The 22,020-nt window shown below is 40.0% G+C and overlaps 1 protein-coding gene across 1 annotated transcript in view; it reads left to right on the top strand.

Moving 5' to 3' along the window:
* LOC136876482 (cytochrome P450 6j1) overlaps positions 1-5,945 on the top strand; it is a 108,546-nt gene extending 102,601 nt beyond the window's left edge. Inside the window, exon 6 of the mRNA XM_068228453.1 lies at positions 5,614-5,945. Within this exon, the coding sequence (XP_068084554.1) occupies positions 5,614-5,795 (182 nt within the window). The 3' untranslated portion in view covers positions 5,796-5,945. The remainder of the gene's footprint in view (positions 1-5,613) is intronic.
* The last annotated feature ends 16,075 nt before the right edge of the window (positions 5,946-22,020 follow it).

Genomic DNA, 22,020 nt, shown 5'->3' with positions numbered 1-22,020 from the left:
TGGCATACTAAGACCATGTAAATTTGACTTGCTGTAGACATGTATATAACACTTTTTTATTATGCTAATTACTATTTAACTTTCGTTCTTCACTAGGCCGAAGATGTTCAAAGAGGTACGAAACATGTATCTATAACTTTGCTTTAAAAATAAAAACTTTTGTAAGTATTGTAAAGGTGGAACCAACTTTTAATGTTAATATCTTTAAACTGTTCAGTGTTCATGGCAAAATTATTCTTGCACACTTTATGAGTTTTCCAAATATTATACTGATTTCTCTGCTTGGAAGAATATTTACCAGGAGTCTGATTTTGCTTGTTTTATCAGAGCCTGGTCATTCCTACGAATTTCTAAATATTGATTCTTGTAGATTGGTGTTAGAGCTTCTATTTTACATTCTTTAGGCACCGTTTAGCTCTGTCATCTTTCTTAGTACTGTCAACTCTGGGATGCACATTTGTTAGTGGGCCTGAAAGGAGGGAAAGTAGAGGAGCAAATTTCTTCCAGGTCTCTCCATATACTGCTAACTAACCCATTTAATTCCTGTGATAGGGTGATTTTGTCTAGCTTGATCAGCCATTTCCCTGGTACTTTCATTCGAGCTCTGAATGTATTCCAGTTTGTTTTCCGAGTAAGGAATTTTTAATGGACAAGCTTATTTGACGAGCTAGAACTCCGCTCTGGTTTAATGTAACTTGGAAGATTATAGCATTGTGGTCTGACAGATAAATCATCTGGAGGTATGGACCAGTTCAATATTTTGTGGAAAAGGTGCGATGAGATGATAGTAAAGCCTGCCCAGCTATTCCCTTAACTCCTGAAAATGAGGGATCACACTCTTCATTAATAGTAAAGAGGGAAGGAATATTCTTTCAAGAACAATTTCCCCTGCCCGATATGGGGCTAAACCATTCACTATGTTTACTGTTAGAATCTATGCACCACATAAAGTTTTTTGTCTCTCATTCATAATAAAAGATTGAAACTGACTTAAGTCTTCTATTATTTCCCTGTTGCAATAAGCCTTGTCCATCATTCCAGCTATTTACTCATATCATGTATATACGAGGGCAGATCAGAAAATAAGTTGCACTTCCCAGTTATGGCCATTTATTACACCACCTATTCAACAGCAACACGACTATAACGACATACACTGTAACGTCACTTTTCCACATAATTTCCAAGAGACTCCAAACATTTCTGCGAACGCACAACCAACTTGTCGATGCCGGATGCATAGAAATTTCCTCCAGCGTTCTGCAACCACTCGGAGACAGCGGCCTTCACCTCATCGGTCTGGAAACGTCGACCACCAAGCTCCGTTTTGAGCTTACTGAACAGACGAAAGTCACATGGCGCTAGGTCGGGACTGTAGGGTGGATGTTGCCAGACCTCCCACTTGAAACGCTGCAGCAGTTCTCTCGTTTGGCGGGCCTTGTGAGGTGTTGCGTTATCGTGCCACAAAATCACACCGGCGCTCTTTTTCCCCCGGCGCTTCTCTTTAATGGCTTTACGCAACCGGTGCAACGTTTGACAAATCGACACCGCGTCGATCGTCGTTCCTTTCGGCATGAATTCCACGTGTAGCAAACCCTCCATGTCAAAGAACACTGTCGTCATAACCTTACCGGTTGAAGGTTGAAGTTTGGCCTTCTTTCGTTGTGGTGATGAGGGGTGCACCCATTCCATTGATGTTCGCTTCGTTTCGGTGGTGAAGTGGTGGACCCACGTTTCGTCGCCTGTGACGATTCGCCGCAGAAACCCGTTGCCGTCTGCGGCATAGCGTTGAAAAAATGCCAGGTAGGATTGGAAACGTTGTCCCTTGTGCTCATCGGTGAGAAGACGTGGGACCCATCTTTGACACAGCTTAAGATATCCAAGGTCCTCGTGAACAATGGCGAACACACTGCCATATGACATGTTCAGCTGCGTCGCGTTTTCTCTCAGTTTAATGCCCCCGTTCTGTCCAATGATCGCATTCACACTGTTGACTTTTGCACGGGTCCTGGACGTTGCGGGTCTGCCTTCGCGATGGCTGTCCGTGATATCCGTGCGTCCGGCTTCGAATTGCTGACACCACTTTACGATACCTTGCCGGGAAATGGCCCGCTCCCCATACACAGCACTAATTTCACGATGAATGTCCGTGCAATTCTTCCTTTTGGCTCATAGGAATCAGATTGTCGCACACACCTCATATTTGGAGTGAACGTCCAGTTGACGCGCCATTGCATTTGGCCGCTAGTCACACAATACTAGACGAGACACCACGGCGACCTGCCTAACAGACGTGTGGGTAGTGTCTGTCCCTTTCTCCGCTGTGGCCATGTTTGCGACACACAGCGCGCTGCTGCGGCGCGATAGTGCAACTAACCTTTTGATCCACCTACGTACATAAGAAAACAAGTGTTCGATAATATTGCTTTGCGGAAATTAGCCACACATTCAACCATTCTTCTGTATAATCCAACAGCCCTCAGTTTCTTCAGCAGTCTCTCATGATCTCCCCTATCAAAAGCCTTGGATTGGTCAATAGCGATACAGTCCATTTGATCTGAATCAAAATATCTGCTATATCTTGCTGGAATCCTAGAAGATGAGCCCAACTGCAATAACTTTTCCTAAACCCGAACTTCCTTCTTCCAAACAGGTTAGTCATTTCACAAATGTGTCTAATATAACCAGAAAGAATGCTTTCCCAGAGCATACATTATACATGCCAAGTTTTAGAAATAAAAAAATAGGGAGACTTTTTAATTCTTGGATTTTATCGCATAAATTGCGCCATGATCTCGACGGAAAAAAAGGCCTACAGTTACAAGGCGAACTGACCATTAAATTTAAAATTTTGAACTATGAAAACATAAAAATGTAATAAACATGGAACAAAATGCATAATAGTTTCCTTTATTAGTGTTCCGAGGTATCTGTGGAACAGCAGAGGTGAAAGAAGGTGCGGGCTGGAATAGGTCTCAACTACAAAATTAAAGTTAAGTTAATTTTAAAATTTAACAACGGTTACATTTTCTTTTCAAAATCAACAAATAACAGATAACAACATTCAACAATTTCCACTAGGTGAAAATAACAAGGAAAGGCAGGTACAAAATGATTTTTCCCGTTCAGGGTTTTTTTACCAAGTTTTGGGCTTCGAGCCCCACACTCACAATCTTTGAGCGATTAGCTCAACTTTACCCAGTTACCAAATTAACAAAGGGACAGAAAACCCCATCACGCCAAGGAGCACTAGCTCCTAATTGCAATAAAAAGAGTAGACCCGCTCTCAATTTTACAAGCCTCTCAAAGGCCACAACAAACTCCACTTCAATCTGCCCTCAAGGCACACCAAGAAACAGGGGTAATTAATACCCAACCTACTAGGCTTACCCCAGAAAAGGAACAGGTTAATTACATGGCCCAAAATACCAAATTGACTGGAGGCGTAGCTTGCACTCCTAATGCACTTTTAAAACCTATTTGGCACTAGGCAGCGTACACAAGGGCTAATCCCATACTAAGGAGGTGACTCGTATAAGAAAACTTTATTACATTAAGAAAAGAAGGAAAATGGTTATGAAAGCGTAGTCACCTCAAAACAATATGAGTGGGAGCTCGAGAGGGTTTGGCACACTCTATCCCAATTTGTACTTAAAGAGACGGAATTTTTAGCAAATGTCTTTTACATTTTAAAGGTAGGTTACATGAGAAAAGCTTCGAACCTGCCCCGTGGGTTAAACTGCTCAGCTAGCAAGAAATAAAGTTATTAAACGGCCATTACCTTGTTGATGAACTACTGCCCGAAGAAAGAGGCGCTTCCCGCCCCCTGCTACATATTCACACACTAAGCAAGATGCCGATGGAGTGGCCCCGAGACAAGAAAATAAGCAATTTTTATAACCTCGTGGAAAATTCGAGACCTTTCATGAATGATAACAACCCGCCCACAAACTTTTATTGGCTAACAGCAAAAACTAATGCACAAGACGAGGAAGAAACACCTTATTGGTGGAAAATTAATTACAGAAATTCATGACTGGCTACATTCAAAACAGGCGGAAAGAAAGGATTTATATTGCCAACCCTCAAACCACAGAACAAAAATTTAGTAAAAACAAAACTTAGGAATACAATATTTCTTTAGGGGAATACATCCCTTTACCCCAGAGTGCGTTATTATAGTTTTGGTAGAGACATCTGTTAGAGAATGTCCAAACTTCTTGATACGGAGCAAACAAACACAAATCGAAATAGACACAGTTCAGAACACTTCAAAATTACCAAATTTACAGTAGTGACATCTTCCGAGAAACCGTTGAGTTAATACAGTTTGTTAAAATTCAGGCTTTCTCCTGTAGAGGAGTTTCAACTGGCGCAATATTTCAACAAGCGGCGTGGAGGTGTACCGCCCGGTACAATTAGATTGAAACACGAAAGGAATTTCAATTTTATAGATATCTCTCAACACCTGGAGATAATGTTTGTTATGTTTTGTGGCCATAATGTGAAGAGAAAATACCAGAAACTGTCTCCGGAATATATTCAACTCATTCAAATTATGAACTAAGAATGAACACAAATGCACTGAAATATGCAAACCTACCACATACAAAACAGATCAATATGTCTCATACATTATTAGCATACAACTTTGACAGAGGGAAAAACACAGAACCGCAAGGAAAATCATGTGGCCTACAACTCCAATGAAACTACGCACAGAAACGATGTTAACAGCGCACAAACAAGAAACTCAATATTTTGTCCCGATTAATGGAGTCGTTAGCGCATGCTAGCCTCTCTCATTTGTAGGATGATTGCCATCCTGAATTCTCAGCTGCAAAACACACACAATGCTGTAATGAGTGGGAAATACAATACAGGAAGGCGATGGAATAAATACACTTGAATATGAGGTTGTGTAAATTACACAAGCACACAATAATTTATCCTAAGGGAAGAGTATTGACTGTACTCGAGGTTATATTGGTCAAAATTAGGAAGAAGTAAAAAAATAAATCAGAAAATCGGAAGTCGAGTTAAAAAAAAACTGAGTAAATCGGAAGGGTTGGCAGGTATGATGCATACAACACATGTCAACTTGATGTTTTACATTTATCCACCTTTCTCTCTCCATTCATATGGCATAGCTCCTTCACGCAAGTATTTCAGATATGACACCATATCTCAACACACTGCCTTTAGTGTATCACCAGAAATCTTATCAATCTCAGCTGCTATTCTAGCTTCCAACATTTTCATAAATGTCTTTATTATCACAGGTAAATTTCATTACTTCTCCAGTATTACTCACCTCCTCTACCTGGGCATTATTCTTATATCTTTACATAATGCTGATCGAATACTTCTGCCTTCTGTAAGTCCTCACATATACACTCCTCTTGTTCATTAATGATTCCTGGAACAGGTCTGCTTTCCTAATAGTGAATAGTAGTCTACATCACTATGTCAACATAGCCTAATATTGTGGAAGATGAGCAAGGTTTGTCAAATACTCATAACGCTGGAGAACAGCGGACAACATTTCTTGCCTCCACACATGAACAGTTAAATAGATTACCGGTATAACAATATGATTGTTTTATTTCACAGGTGACCGTATGGGGTTGATGCAGTCCAAGGTAGGTCTGGTGCACATACTTGCCAACTACGAGGTAAAGTCATGTCAAGGAACACCATTTCCTATTGTGTTCGATCCACGCAACTCACTTCTCGGCACAAAGGATGGAATACCTTTGAGATTCACCAGAATAAAACAAGTTCCAGCAGCATAGTTCTTCGGCAGAAGTACTCCAAAAGCACAGCAACAGAAATCCATTGTCTTTACTTATCAGTCATCACATACAACGTTCTTTAGAATCAAAACATATCTTCATATATTTCATCCTGTAAATATAATCAAAATAAATTCAACATATACTTTAGCTATGTTTATTTATTGCAATGTATCTCCTATATACCCCACAAACCTAACTGATCTTTCTCAAACTGGGAAAGTCGGCTAGCGGATTACAGCTGTTCTCTTTGTGGTTACCGACTAATATGGCAGAAACACAAGAAGCAACAACAGACAAAACTTTGGTATATGCTTGCCAGCATAAATTTCAATGAAGAATCAGGATAAGAAAGTAATTGTGTGTGCACACGTAAACAAATTGCCAGTTTTATAGAAATCTGTATTTAATACTATACCATTAAAATTTTCCAAACACTGGTACATACAAATAAAAACAATGGTAGCCAACATTGCTCAACACAGAAAAGGCCTATACACTACCATCATGATCTTACATACACCAGTCCATCAGGTAGGTTTGATGGCGTCTCTGGTCGGGCATGTGGCCAGTGCTGTCCACTGCAGGACTGGTTAAGTGTTTAACATGAAAGTGGGTTAATAAAAAAATCTACAACCTGTTCTCCAGTCAGTGACTGGATCGGAGATGGAATGAACGAAGCCCCCATCTTGTGACGAGGATAGGAATTGTGCCGGTTGCCTAGGCCTATCGCACTCCTCTGGGGCAATGATTTATGACTGACAGATGAAATGAAATGATATTGGAGAGTGTTGCTGGAATGAAAGATGACAGAGAAAACCGGAGGACCTGGAGAAAAACCTGTCCCGCCACCGCTTTGTCCAACACAAATGTCACATGGAGCGACCGGGATTTGAACCACTGAACCCTGCGGTGAGAGGCCGACGCACTGCCGCCTGAGCCATGGAGGCTTAGTGGGTTAATAGTACATGATTAAATGTACAACATGAAATTTTAAACTTTATAACACATAAATAGAGACAAAATTTAATAACATTTCAAAGTCATAAAATGCTGAGAAGGGTAAAGATGTATTTTTATGAAACAGGCCAGAATTGAATATAAACCAGAATTAGTACTCAATAGCCTACCCATTCGTTCTTAATTGGCAGTGTATGTAGTAGCCTTTCTTGAACTACTATTTTTTGATTGATTTCCTCATTTTCCTTTCATCAAATTCTTATTACAAACACATGTTGTTGCTTTAGAGTAATTATTTAGCATAACAACGATCCAATTATGTATGTAGAGCATAAAATTAACTAACGATTTCACAAAATCACACTTATCAGGAACATGTTTAATATTTGAATTATCAATCACTGCAGAATTTACAATTTTGGGAGGTTTCTTGCTGTTAAAAAGCAAATATTTATACTTTTCTGAAGTCAACATCCGGATAGACACTTCAGAAGGTTGTTTCAGACATCCACAATTTATGTTGTTCAGTAGTGATGGGCAGTCTGAGACGAGGCCTCAAGATTTCTCAAGTGCAGGCACTATTTCTCATGAGATATCTCAAGAGCGTTGTCCCCGCATTGTGTGGCAAGCAGCGTGTCATAGGTCTACAGGTAGACAGAGCTGATTGTTGTTTGTTCCAAATATGCAAATAGCCAACCAAGGGCCTTCCCCATTCTGTAAATACCGGTCAACAAGCGACAAGAGCGTTCATTTCTTTCGAGGTTATTTTGACACAGTATAACATAATGGCATTGTATGCAGTGGTAAGTATACAAATGAGTGGACTAAATACAGAAACTGATGGCTACTTCAGGTGCACCTACCTGGATATTAGAGGCATGCATTATTCTAACTCGAGACTGGCAAGATGCGCCTTGATGCTTATGCAACCACCGTTACGCATTAGTGAAACGTGTAATCTAAAATGCCTGAGTGTGCTCCAGTTCTTTCGACAGGTAGGTATACATCGTTATCAGACCCCACATTCAATATCATATGACCACTGCTTGTGTTTACAGATATTATGGCGGCAAAGGAAATAATTCCTTACAATGTTATAGAGTATTCGCGTCATAATTAGATACATCGGTATAAGACAGTGCAATGTGTAATTGTGTCTAATTGTATGCGAAAACTTTAAGATGATGTCCAAAACTCAACGTAAGTCATGGATGTCGTTTATTTTCAAGAGATGCCACATAGCACACAGCCTGGTGTGTTGTTTGTTCCAAAGAAGTAAAATACGTTGGCAGAAATACTTCTGGGATGATCCAGCACTTAGAAACACACAATATCAATAAAGAGGAAACGTCACAGAACACCTCCGGCCCAGTCTACATCACAAGAAGCCACCCTTTTGACAATTGCAAGGCATCCAGGTAGATGTACATCCTATCTATAGTTATCTACAGGGTTATTCAGCTAAGATGTCCACCTCAAATAACTCAAGAACCATTTAAGATACTGACATTCTGTTTTCACTTTCGTTAATGGTATTAAGGAGCTCATACTTCAACATGTAGTGCTTTCCTAGGTTTTTGACAAAATTTATCGGCACACACGTTTCCATATGAGAACTGCTGATGATACACTATCAAACTTTAACTCGTAGTTACTGGTACGTCGCACAGATCGCAGCACATGAGAACTGGTATCGAGAGCACTGCCCATCACACCTGTCGAAATAATTGGAGAAAACTCAGGCAATTTAGATTACACGTTCCACTCACGCGTAATGGTGGCTGCATATGCAGTAAGCCACATCTTACCCCATCTCAAGTTCGAATAATGAACGTCTCTAGTATCCAGGTAGGTGTACTTCCTATCTGCAGTTATTCACAAATTATAAGGGTTATTCAGCTAAGATGTCCACCTCAAATAAGTCGTGAACAGTTTAAGATACTGACATTCTATTTTCACTTTTGTTAATGGTATTAAGGGGCTCATAGTTCAACATGTAGTAGTTTCCTAGGCTTTTGACATTTTTTTTTTTTTTTGCTATTTGCTTTACGTCGCACCGACACCGATATGTCTTACGGCGACGATGGGATAGGAAAGGCCTAGGAATTGGGAGGAAGCGGCCGTGGGCTTAAGCCACAGCCCCGGCATTTGCCTGATGTGAAAATGGGAAACAACAGGAAACCATTCTCAGGGCTGCCGACAGTGGGGCTTGAACCCACTATCTCCCGATTACTGGATACTTTTGACAAAATTTATCGGCACACACATTTCTATATGAGCAATGCTGGTGATACACTATTAAGCTTATGCTCGTAATTATTGGGAATTCACACAGATCGAAGCACAGGAGAATCGGTCTTGAGATTCTCGAGATCTGTGACGTTAGTCTCAAGAGTCTCAAGTGAGAGCATTGCCCATCTCTATTGTTCAGGTATTCCATTTTGGAGGAAAGTACACATACAAGCATATCATGACAGGAAATTCACTTATTTGTACTGCTTACTTTATAGCTAACATAACCAGCAATGAAACAGCTATTTCTGAAGTATTAGAATCTAACTCTAATTGCATGGAGGTTTCTCTTTCCTCCCCCCTATGAGTGGGAACGGTAGAATAACATCCACGGTATACTCTGCTTGTCTTAACAGGTAACTAAATGGGTCCCCAGAAGCTCTCAACTTGGGAGCATGAGTTGGCAATGATGGGCCCTTAGCTGAGTCTTAGCATTGCTTCCCCTTGTGCCAGGTTCCTCACTTTAATCTATCCTATCCCACACCACTTGGTCAACTCTTGTTCTTTTCTACCCCGACAGTATAATATGTGCAGGCCTAGAGAGTCTTTTCATTTTCACACTCTTCATCAGGTAGGTGAAACAGTAGACCTAAAACCGGACGAAATGATTTAATTCAAGTTTTATCCCAAGACTTCATGTCATATAGATAGTAAAGGTATTCATCTTCCTATAAGAAGCTATCACATCCCCATTATATTTGCTAGCCTACAGGATTGGTTATACAAGGTGTTACAAACCATTATTCCGTACTGAAATAGCTATATCACTAAGTTTACACAAGGAGTAGTTTATAATACCACTTATTCAATACAATTTATTCCACTGTTGTGTGGTCAAATGCACATAGAAATTACCAGAATTACCAATAAATTACTCCTTGTGTAAACTTACAAGGGAACATTCCCTACTCGTCACCATCGATTTTGCTCAAATTTATAGAACATGCAGGGCTTGTCTAGAAATGAAAGTACCCGAATTGGGAACTCCAGATGGCCAGACGTATAGAAAACACAACTAAAATAAAAATGTTGACGCGGCTCAAACCTTCTGGGTCAATTGAAACGGGTGATAGTGAGACCACAACTGATTATATTGAGATAGGGTACCGATGGTCGGAAATGCAGCATATTTATTGTGTTATCGACATACACAGTGTACACCACATAACAGCCTACACAAAACTACGGCCTCTCGGGAGGTCACGTGGTCTCGCCGTAGACTTGACCACCGTCATCATTTGTATCACTTTCTGTGTCATCAGCACTACTACACGCATAACTCGAACCAAGACATTCAGGGTCTATTTCGTTGTCACAATCATCACTGTCTTCATAATCACTCTCTAAAACACTATAAGCTTTCGTATTCCATTTTCATCAACACCAACACATCTGCTTGACGCCATGATTGCAACTGACGTGAGCGAAATAATATGAACAAAGATTCTTTTATCTCTTGTTCCAGAAGTGTGTGATAACCTGGAGTGTGGGAAATAACCGAAGCCACGTGTCTAAACTTCAGCTCAGAATGCGTACAAGTGGCAGTTGTGAGTTAGTAACTGAACTACATGTATACAGTGCATCGCTGCGAGCTGAGCTCGTCATTGGATTCATACCGTATGCCACGAATAACTTTTGCGAGCTAGGGTCGTCAAATGATGCGTTGGGTTAATCAAGTTTCTCAGGTTTTCACAATAATCATGATTGTTACCTGAAAATATTGAAAAGTTGTTAGTTGTAAATTTCAAATCAAATCAAATCAAATCAAAATCTCTTTATTTGCAAATGAGGTGTCTACCTCGGTGGCAAATGGTACACTAAAATACATTATTGTCAAGCACTAAATATTAAATTAACAAGAGAAGAAAATTTTTCCTATAATACAATATTATACAATTTACGCTAACAATGTTTTCTATTAAACACACAGCTCATCCTTAATAAATTTATATTGTTTACAAAATTCTAATTATAATATCTCCTGTACTACTTACAAATATAGTCAACTGATATACAGTATGTGGAATTGCTTCAAATGATACTATAAAACTGGTATAACATTAATATTTACATTGCATTTATTTATTTACTTTTTTTTTTACCCGTTCTGGATCCTAAGTAGCATAACGACCTGCTGCGTCTTAACCAGAGCCCCTTTTGCCACCACTTTTCAGAGTTCCTGAAGGGCCTTCACAGCTACCGTAGCGGTCCCAGGGCCCTCGAAGTCCCCACTGTACTTCACCCCTACAGGCAGTCCCCTACTTTGGCTGTCCAAACTCCTTAGACCAGGGGATGGAATTAATTAATTCACACACATTTTTTTATTTACAATAACCTGCACCGGTCGAATGCCCTCTAACACTTCATTTATTTTCTCTGTTGCTCTTTATTCTCTTCTTGAATATCTGTACAGATTTTGGAAAAGGATCAAACACTACCCCTGGTAAACTGTTCCACTCCTTCACACCCTTCCCAATGAATGAAAATTTACCCCAATCGCTTCTGCTAAAATTCCTTCTAATTTTATATTTGTGGTCAGTCCTGCCGATATAATTATTTTCCAACTGAAGCCTCTCGCGGATATCTCCCCATGCTTCTTCTCCTGTATAGGCTCTATATAATCCTCTAAGTCTAGTTTTCTCCCTTCTCTTACTTAAAGTTTCCCACCCAAGTTCCTTTAACATTTCTGATACACTACTCTTTCTCCTGAAATCCCCTGTTACAAATCTTGCTGCTTTCCTCTGCACACTATCTATTTCTTTTATTAGGAATTCTTGGTGAGGATCCCAAACACTGTTTGCATATTCCAATAATGGACGAACCATACTCAAGTAACTTTTTTCTTTTAATTCTTTGTTGCATCCTTTAAGTAGCCTCATTATGACATGTAATGATCTGTATGCTTTCCCAACAATGTCATCAATATGACCCTTCCAGTGCAAATTACTTTCAAATCTCACACCTAAGTATTTGCACTTGCCATCTTTTGGGATAACTACCTCATCCAAAGTATATTCAAATTCAGTTTTAAAGCTCCTGTTTGTAAAAGTTGTAACAGCTGATTTGCCTCCATTAACCTTCATATTATTTTCTTCAACCCATTGTTGGATACTTTCAAGGTCCCTTTGTAATTCTGAACAATCCTCAATGTTGTTTATTTCTCAATAAACAATTATGTCATCTGCATACAATCTTATTTTTGATGTTATATTGTTCCCTAAATCATTTGCGTATATTAAGAAAAGTAACGGACCGATTATACTACCCTGTGCAATTCCCTTCCAAACTTTCTCTTCCTGCGATACATTATTTCCTACTTTGACTTTCTGAACCCTTCAATTTAGAAATGCTTTTATCCAAGTGTAACCCTTACGTCCAATCCTATTCCCTCCAATTTCTTTAATAATATTCCATGTTCCACTCTATCAAAGGCTTTGGAAAGATCTATGGCTATGCAATCTAACTGACCTCCTGAATCCAACTGATCTGATATGTCCTGCTGAAATCCCACCAGTTGTGCCTCACAAGAAAATTTCTTTCTAAATCCATACTGGCTCCTCATGAACCAATTTTTATCATCACATATCCCTCTGATGTACTTCGATATTAAACTCTCCAGAATTTTACAAACTATACTGGTCAGGCTGATTGGTCTGTAGTTCTCTGGTTTCCTTTTATCACCCTTTCCTTTATAAATTGGTATTATTATAGATTCCTTCCATTCCTTTGGTATTACACTATTATTTATGACATAGTCAAAGAGAAATTTTAAATAAGGCACTATGTACCACCCCATTGTCTTTAATACCTTCCCAGTAATTTGATCACTTCCTGCAGCTTTTCCTTGCTGAAGCAGTTGGATTTCTCTGAAAATATCTTCGTTTGTGAATGAGAAGCTTCTTGTTTCCCTCTGTCTCTCTCCCTCTCTATCTTCTGTTTCGGTTTCCAACTCTTGACAATCATCTACTGAATCTCTAAATTCCCTACTAAATAGGTTTGCTTTCTCAGTATCTGTTAAATAGCGTTCACCCCCTTCTCCCACCATTGTAGGAATTTGGACTCCTTTTCCTTTTCGATTCCTAATATATGAATACAGCTTTTTCCATTTCCCTTTGTGGTCATTACCCTCTTGAAGTATGCCATTCATATAATTCTCTTTTGCTTCCTTTTTCACTCTATTCAGTTCCCTCATTAGCTGTTTTCTAGTTTCTCTACTCTCCCTACCCTCTTTGATTTTCCTGTTTACTATTCTACATTTTCTTTTTAATTTTCTTATTTCCCTTGTATAATAAACAGGGTCTGAGGTCATTTTACCCTTCTTAACAGGTACAAATCTCTTCTCTCCTTCCTAAATAATTCCTTTAAATTTAGCCCAAAGTGTATCCACGTTACTCCCTTCACTTATCCAACAACTGAATTGTGATTTAAGGTAAGTCCCAAATTCATCAACTTTAGTTTTTCTGTACAATTTCTTGTCTTGTGTAACCCTCTTATTAAGCCTTTTTGGTACGAGTCCTACATCCATTATTACAGCCTTATGGTCTCCTATTCCTTCAATTACCTCAGTTTTATCAACAATTTCCCATGGTTTAACCAAGAATACATCTAGTAAGTTATTGAGACGAGTCGGTTCTTGTACTACTTGTGTAAATCCTCCCTCCCAAATTAACTTATTTGCCAGTTTCTGTTCATGGGCTTCACTTGCAGCTCCTTTCCATTCAACTTCAGGCAAATTTAGATCTCCCCCAATTATTACCATATCATTATTATTGTTTTTATAAGTATAATCTATTATTTTTTCAAAGATTTCCATGTCTCTTTCCTCTCTTCCAGGCCTGTATGTTCCTATAATTCCCACCTCCTTCATATTATCACAAACTAATTTTATCCCTAATATTTCATCCCTTTCATCGGTAAACCATTCATGTGAACAGTAAGTTTCCTTCACCAGAATAAACAGCCCCCCTCCCTTTTTATCTCCTCGGTCTCTACGATAGACTGTGTACCCTTCTGGAAATACTTCTCTATTACCCACCCCTTCTTTCAACCACGATTCCACTCCTATCACCACATCAGTCTCATAAGATTCTATCAATGTACCGAATTTTAATTGTTTATTTACTACACTTTGACAGTTTACCAAGAGCAATCTCAGACCCCCTTCCTCCCTAAAACTTGACTGCTGCAATAGGGAACATGCATGATCCGGGGTTTTAATTAAAAATATGCTAATCTGATTCAAAATTTCATGCAGAATTCAAAAATGTGATCAGAATGTACAAATAATAACTCCAAACGTGATAAATCTACGAAAATGTCACGGCACGCAAGCACGCGATCTCATTGGTCTGACGTCATCGTACAGGTTGACTGAATTAGCAGACGAAATAACACAGTGTGCTGTGAGAAGCAGGATACACTTCGCGTGTTTCTACTTTACGTTAGTGTCTAGTATGGTTAAATTCGAGGTCTATACATTTGATAATAATCTGAGTGGTATATTTTAGACTTAAAATGAATCCTGCGCAGACAGTGAGGCAGAAAACTTATAAATGGTGTAGAGTTCCGATGTGCAATAGCACATCGCATACCATACCAAACAAATTGTTTATAAATGTTCCAAAGACGCTAAAACTAGGAAGAAATGGATTTTGGCGAGCCGGAGAAATGCTGGTGATATATCGGAAAAGTTTACAGTTTATATATATATATATATATATATTTTTTTTTTTTTTAATATTTTAACGTAAGATGAATTTGTTGGAATTTTCAAATCACTTTTCCATGTCAGCTGTTCTAGTGGTAAAACTTTAAATTGTAATGTATAATGCTTTATTTAAATGCTTCAATTACGTCTTGGACACGAGGCTGACGTATTTGAGCACCTTCAACTACCACCGGACTGAACCAAGTTGGGGTCAGAAGGCCAGCACCTCAACAGTCTGAACCACTCAGCCCGACTTGTGAAGTCATATTTATCTTTATCATGTTTAACTTTTTCCCTCCACAAAGATATTTAATTCTCTTTCATGGGCCCTGGAAGTGGGTAGGCCAGTTGTCCCAACCATAAATATATATTTTTTTGGGAATGATAGATTATAGCCCTATAGTACTATGATCTTTCTTTCTTTCTTTCTTTCTTTCTTTCTTTCTTTCTTAATCAGTTTATCCTTCAGGGTTGGTTTTCTCTCGGACTCAGCGAGGGATTTCACCTCTACCACTTCAAGGGCAGTGTCCTGAAACGTTGAGACTTTGAGTATGGTGATGAAACTGGTGAGGAGGGCCATTACCTCGGCCAGGCGGCCTCACCTGTTATGCTCAACAGGGGCCTTGTTGGAGGATGGGAGGATCGGAAGGGATAGACAAGGAAGAGGGAAGGAAACGGCCGTGGCCTTAGGTGCCTGGAGGAGAAGTAGGAAAATACGAAAAACCACTTCGAGGATGGCTGAGGTGGGATTCGAAACCCTTCTACTCAGTTGACCTCCCGAGGCTGAGTAGACCCCGTTCCAGTCCTCGTACTATTTGTTTTCAACTTTCATGGCAGAGCCGGGAATCGAAACCGGGCCTCCGGGAGTGGCACACATTAACCACTACACCACAGAAGCGGACTAGTACTATAATGCTACCTATATGTTTATGTTAGTGCTGAAATCCGATTTCTTACTTTACTAATGCTGAAAGCCCGAAAATGTAATGTTATTCTTTAATAGGGGAATCAGTCTAGAAGGAAATGTTGAAAGTGATGTGATATCTATCCAGGTTCGTTGTTATCCTAATACTATGGGTTACAGTACATTGCACGTATATAAAAGACGCCACTTACAAACTTGCTTGTTATCCGCGAATTTCTGCGGCCACAAAAGTCACATTTTTCAAGAATGATGACATCTACACAGGGTAGATTGTCTGACTGTGCTGTTTCGAACCTTTCTTCTGTCATTTCGAAGTTACTCGCGATCATGAATAATAAACAATCGGCTTTTAGCAACGGCTGATGCACAACGGCTGGTAGAGCTCCATGCGGTACTGGATCGTGACGTCACAGCGCGCCGCTTACGTCAGAGGCCGTTTCACTCGCCTTGCGGAAAGGCACTATTAAACATTTTTTTAATGGTAGAAAACAAGGCAACATACCACAATGTAATACGTTTACGTACTATTTCATTGGTGTACTTTTCAAAAAAAATATTTTTGAAAATTATGCATGTTCCCAATTGGGTAACTTGAAATTCCTTACTATCCTGAGTTTCTTTTTCTAGTTGACTGAGCCAGCTTGAAGTACAGCTGGCTCTTTCTACTAGTTTTCCTGGTCAGTATTATAACTCAAGGGAGTTGCCTGTTTTACAGTACATATCTTAAGATTAATAAAATCTAGAACAATATTTGCTATCTTTCGTTTACCTGAATTGTTTAGATGGAGGCCATGTTTTGTATAACAGTATCTCTCAAAACTGCTGCATTCAATAACCTGAGTATTCCGAAAATGTTTACAAATTTTAACAATATCTGTATTGACCTTGTCCACTTCAATGTTCACACACGAGTCTCTACTCAAATCATGCCTGTGGGGCACGTTCACTACAAAAACGTTAGTGTGGGTCAGCTTCCCTAGTGTATGTTTAAGTTGTGATCTTACATTCTTGGCGTCGTCGCGAGCTACGTCGTTCGTCCCACCGCCTAGTTGCTGCTTCTACATTTTCCACAACACTGCTGATAGAAGCTCCTGGATATATTTCTCCGGTTGCTGCTATATTCTCGTCGTTAATCACTCCCGCAATTCCCCTTCCTTGGCTATCACCAAACACAGCTACCTTCGCTGATTTAGGCCTAACTGGGTCTTGAATATGAATTCTAGGCCTAAATTTTAAACTCGGCACGGCAACGGATCGCGATGATTTGGTTTCACGCGCGCGATCACTTTCTTCCAGGATTAAATTATTTAGGGCAGAAAACCTATTTCTAATGTTTATTTCCGGAAATTCAGTTGTAGATTTCTTCTTAGCCGGCCATCCACGAACTACTTGACACCACGTGCTCGAGTTTGTTACTTGTACCGGTATATCACTCGAAGAATGGTCAGTCCCAAATTCTAGCGATCGCAGTCTTTCTTTTAATTCTTGATTTTCAACTTTAAGAGTCTCATTGTCCTTTTTTAGAATGTTCATAATTTCTAATGCACTTTTATATTCCTCATCGACTGTTTTCGGTGCTTCGTCAACGCCGTCCCCAACAACAACATTCCGAACACACTGCTCACAAATCCAGTCAACATTTTCATTAGTTTTTACGTCTCTAGGGCAATTTCCGCACTTATAATGCCACCATCGATCACATGAATCACACAACATTCCATTTTTCACTCATTTTCGACATTTTTCGCACTTTTCGTCACATTTTACGGTTAATTTACTCGGAGAATAAAACACTACGTCGTCATTACCGGGCGCCATTTTGAAAAAAAATTTCTTTCATAGTCATTATAAGTAATCTTCCATGACTATTTGGTTGCACAATGGTGCCTGGCTATTTTTCGTGCCTATATGCCTGCCTATTTCAATGTTTTTAGTGTCTATAAATCCTGATCCTAGTTATTGGTGACCAGGCGAGTTGACCGTGCGGTTAGGGGCGCGCAGCTGTGAGCTTGCATCTCGGAGATAGTGGGTTCAAACCCCACTGTCGGCAGCCCTGAATATGGTTTTCTGTGGTTTCCCATTTTCACACAACTTAATTAAGGCCACACCCACTTCCTTCCCATTCCTAGCTAGACCTTTCCTGTTCCATCGTCGCCATAAGACCTATCTGTGTCAGTGTGACGTAAAGCAAGTTGAAAAAAATGTTTGTATATTTCATGAATATACTCTCTCATCTCAAGTTTGTATTTCTCCTAATTCTACTAACCTTGAAATATTAGGTTCATTTGTGACTAAGGTCAGAATTCACAACTTCACCTGAAATATCACCTTGTAATTAGAAGGTTGTAACAGGAAAGGACTGTCAAACTCTGAACGGGCAAATGGTCTCAAAATGTCATGCAACATCTCGGCGGTTCCAGCAGTTCCTGACAAATGCCCTGACACAATCTGCTGCCATCATCCAGACTGCAACGAGAATAAAACTCTTTGTTGTGTGTTAGGATACTGCCACAAAGGAGAATTGCTAAGAAACACCCATCATCACAGACTGAAAGCAACCTTAGCCTCTGCACTGAGATATTTTAAGTGGAGAGTTTATGAAGGAGTACACTGTATCTCTTACCCAGCGTCCAACAGAAGAGCAGATATTGTTGCCATCTACAAGGAGACTCGAACAGCTGTTATTCTTGATCCAAAAATCCAGTTCAAAACAGACTTATCCCAGGCCAAGGAAGTTGACCAGGAAAAGAAGAGCATTTATGAACCATGCAACCCATATCTGAGGGAGACACACAACATTTGCCCACAAAACTAGTCCGTGATAGGTCTGCTATTTGGAAGCAGAAGTAGTGTTCCTAAGCATACCTGGAAAGTATTGAACAAGCTTGGAATCCAGCACATGACTTTGGAATAAATTATAGTGGACATTTTAAAAGATTCAGTGACAATCTTAAATCATCACTTAGATTACTCCTAAATGACAAATCATCCAGTGTTTCCATACTATACAATAATTTTAATATTTTCGGTTATCATCGCCTTAATTGTGAAAATTCAGGATCCTTGCAGTCATTCGCACTTTGTGAACTGATGTCTTTTGATGATGATGATGAATTTAAAGGGGCCTAACATCTAGGTCATCAGTCCCTAATGGTATGAAATGCAATGACAATTTAAAAGTATAAAATTCATCCACTGACCAGAATTCAAAACGTGACGATGAAGAATGAATGGATGAATATGAATTTCAAACTATCAGTGGATCCGACCCGTAATGCCTCACCTTTCCAGAAACTATATTACTGACAAAGGGACTGCTTCCAAAGCACAATTCTGAATCGATGATGCTTGTAATCTAAAGGGGTTCAAAATCCAGGTCAACGGTTCCTCATAAAGGTACTTATCGCTAGTAAAGTGGAACCAAGGTATTTCTCAAGTTGCGATACTAATCAAAAGTAGCGTAAACTCACGGTGTTCCAAACATCATGGTACTACTTACAAGTATCGTGCGTTGCACAGGTAATGCAGACCTATGGTGTTTCTCACATAATGGCGCCATTCATAGGCAACACAAACCCAAGGTGCACCTCACATAGGTGTACTAATCACAGGGACTCGTACTATCCCGTGGAATTCTTCACATAGTGGGTACAAATCACAGGCAACGCAGACCAACAGTGTTGTTCATATAGTGGTACAAATCACAGGCAACGCCGAGACCCGTGGTGTTTCTCACTTAATGGTACTAATCACAGGTACTGGAAACCCACAGTGAACCGCTCTCTGCTGCTACTAATCACAAACCTATTGTGTACCTAACTTAGGAGTACTACTCGCAAGTAAAGGCGACCCATGGTGTTCCCCGCGTGATAGTACTAATCACAAGTAGTTTCATGGTTCTAATTCAATCATCCCTTGGTCGCCTCTTACGACAGGCAGGGGATACCGTGGGTGTATCCTTCGTCTGCGTCCCTCACCTACAGGGGGTAATGTTTTTGAAAAAAGTATATATATAGTGTGACCGTTCACAACGTCACCTATGGTATGTCATGATATCCAGGAGATGAAATATGCCGTTTTCCGCGTCATTTTACGATAAAAACTGCCCAAGTTAGAATTTTTCTGCCCGCTCCAGGACTCGATTAGCAATATCCAGAGTCGCGCGACCCAGCTCTAGTTGCTGGTAATTAGCAGCAAGGCGGTGCAAGAGCGCTTGTACTCGAAGTTTTCTCGCTCCCACCGCGAGCGAGATGAAACGATACGCGTTATCACGTGACAAAGAATCTAGGTCACTAGCTGAGCCCAGAGAGTACATCCAACGTGAAAACTAACATTATACCCTGTTTTCCTCGCTTATTCACCACTGCCAACTTAACGCATTCAACTGTTTTATTTCTGTTAATTTTTATAAATCGCAAAATACAATGGATAATTAAACGCAAACATTCATTTGAATCAGGGAATTTTACGCATAATTATGAGACCGAGAAGTGCTCTACTTAACTGACAGAGCGGTAACTACGCTGTAAACAAGGGCGCGTCTTAATGACTAACAGATGTTGGACCCTAACCGTGAGAGCGAACACAAGGAATCCCCTGTGCTCGTCGTCATTCTCCGCCAGAGACTAAAGGACGCTTTTAAGATTGCTTCAGAACCTACGAAGTTATTTTAATAACAGTCACTCAGTGGAGATGGGAATACAGGAGCTACATTTTGATACCCTGTTCGTCACTGTACGTTGCGTAGTAACGGACCAACGTGTGAGAAAGGATTGCATTTTTTCCCCCACCCTCAGCATTCGGGTCTCTAGCGTAGCGCGCCTATAAATTCATGAGCTGAGGAGGAGACACTACCCAGTGCATTCTCAGTGTAACGCCAGTACGGTAGTATTTCGTCGTGGTTTGTGTGTGAGTCGTTTGTGAAGAAATAATCTTGTAATTTGAGCAGTGTAATACAGTGATTCATTAAAGTCCGTGAGTATGTGGAAAAAATCACCCTCTGAGTGAGATGTTAGCGTGTACAGTGTGCCGCAAATTAATAAATAGGAACGGTACGAAACCGTAATAACCGATGTCCGTGTGTAGAAAAGGTCGTACATCGAGCCTCCTATGTGTCTAAGTTAATACGGCTCAGTTAACTTAGCGAAGTGGGTGGAGCGAACGTGCTTGATATCAATATGAATTACCAAGAAAGTCAGTGAACGGCTCAGTGTAGACCTAATTGAGGACAGCGCCACGTTAAAGTAATCCGTAGTACAGTTGAGAGCTCGACTTACGGCTAAGTGCATTAGAACAGGCCTGAACTAGTATCATGAATACGAGAATGCTAATACATTAGTGGCCTAACCACTGTCGTTTCTAGGGAAACTAGTGAAATTTCTGGGCCTGTAATCGCTGCCTACAAGAAGAATAGATAAATGAGAAGGGATTAATGTCGGGCTTCTGGGACATTACCGACATTGGGTTGGAATGCTCGTGCTATTGAGCAAATCCAACCATATGTTCAAATTGTGGTGTGTAATAAACTAACGCATTCACTTGAGATAATTTCCCCTCATTTACATGTCTACGAGAACGCCGGAGTGAACGCCGACGTCCAGTTGAATGCCAGAATTTTGCCTGTGTACCGGAGTGAACGAGTCATCTAGCTGTTTGCCGGAATTTCGTCTGGTAGCCGAGAACGTCTGGAACGTCGCTGTCATGTGTATGACCTGCCAGGAAGTCATCATGGGTCTTCACATCGCCGATAACGTGATGCAAGCAGCTTAAATCCATGGAGTGCCCTCCTGTAAAGCTGTGAACGTGGTATCCGGAAGGCTGAGTACATTTCCAAGTATTTATATCTTTGAAGGTCGTGTCCCATTGTAACTGTAGATTTTTCACTTAGATATAACGTAGACTGCAAGCACGCCATTTCAGAGGGATAATAATTATAATTTCATTTTTATTTGGGTCTTTTATAGAATACTTTCTTCATGGTTTGGGAACGACCATATTTTACTTCCATTTTTTTTACAAGGGTTTGATAATGCATGACGTAAATTTAAGGACCTCAGATTAATTATGTGTGAAGTACTGTCAAGTAAAAGGGCTTAAATATTCTACGTAAACGACTCCAGTTATCATCTTTCTACAGCCAATAGGAGTCCTCAAGGATATCTCAGTAACTGATTTTTTTAAATTTTTTTTTGTACTTCACGAGCTCTTAGGAAATCCTCCTTACTAGAAATTAAAACTGCTGGAACAACGAATGGAGCATGAGATTGGGGTATATATCTTACATTGCTAATTAGTTCGCGAATGCGCAAGTTAATTTGGACCCTGGTGGCAGGAGATCATCA

The sequence above is a fragment of the Anabrus simplex genome, chromosome 6, assembly GCF_040414725.1.
Source record: "Anabrus simplex isolate iqAnaSimp1 chromosome 6, ASM4041472v1, whole genome shotgun sequence".
Lineage (NCBI taxonomy): Eukaryota > Metazoa > Arthropoda > Insecta > Orthoptera > Tettigoniidae > Anabrus > Anabrus simplex.
The sequence above is the reverse complement of the archived record's forward strand: the minus strand, read 5'-3'. Positions and strand labels throughout refer to the sequence as shown.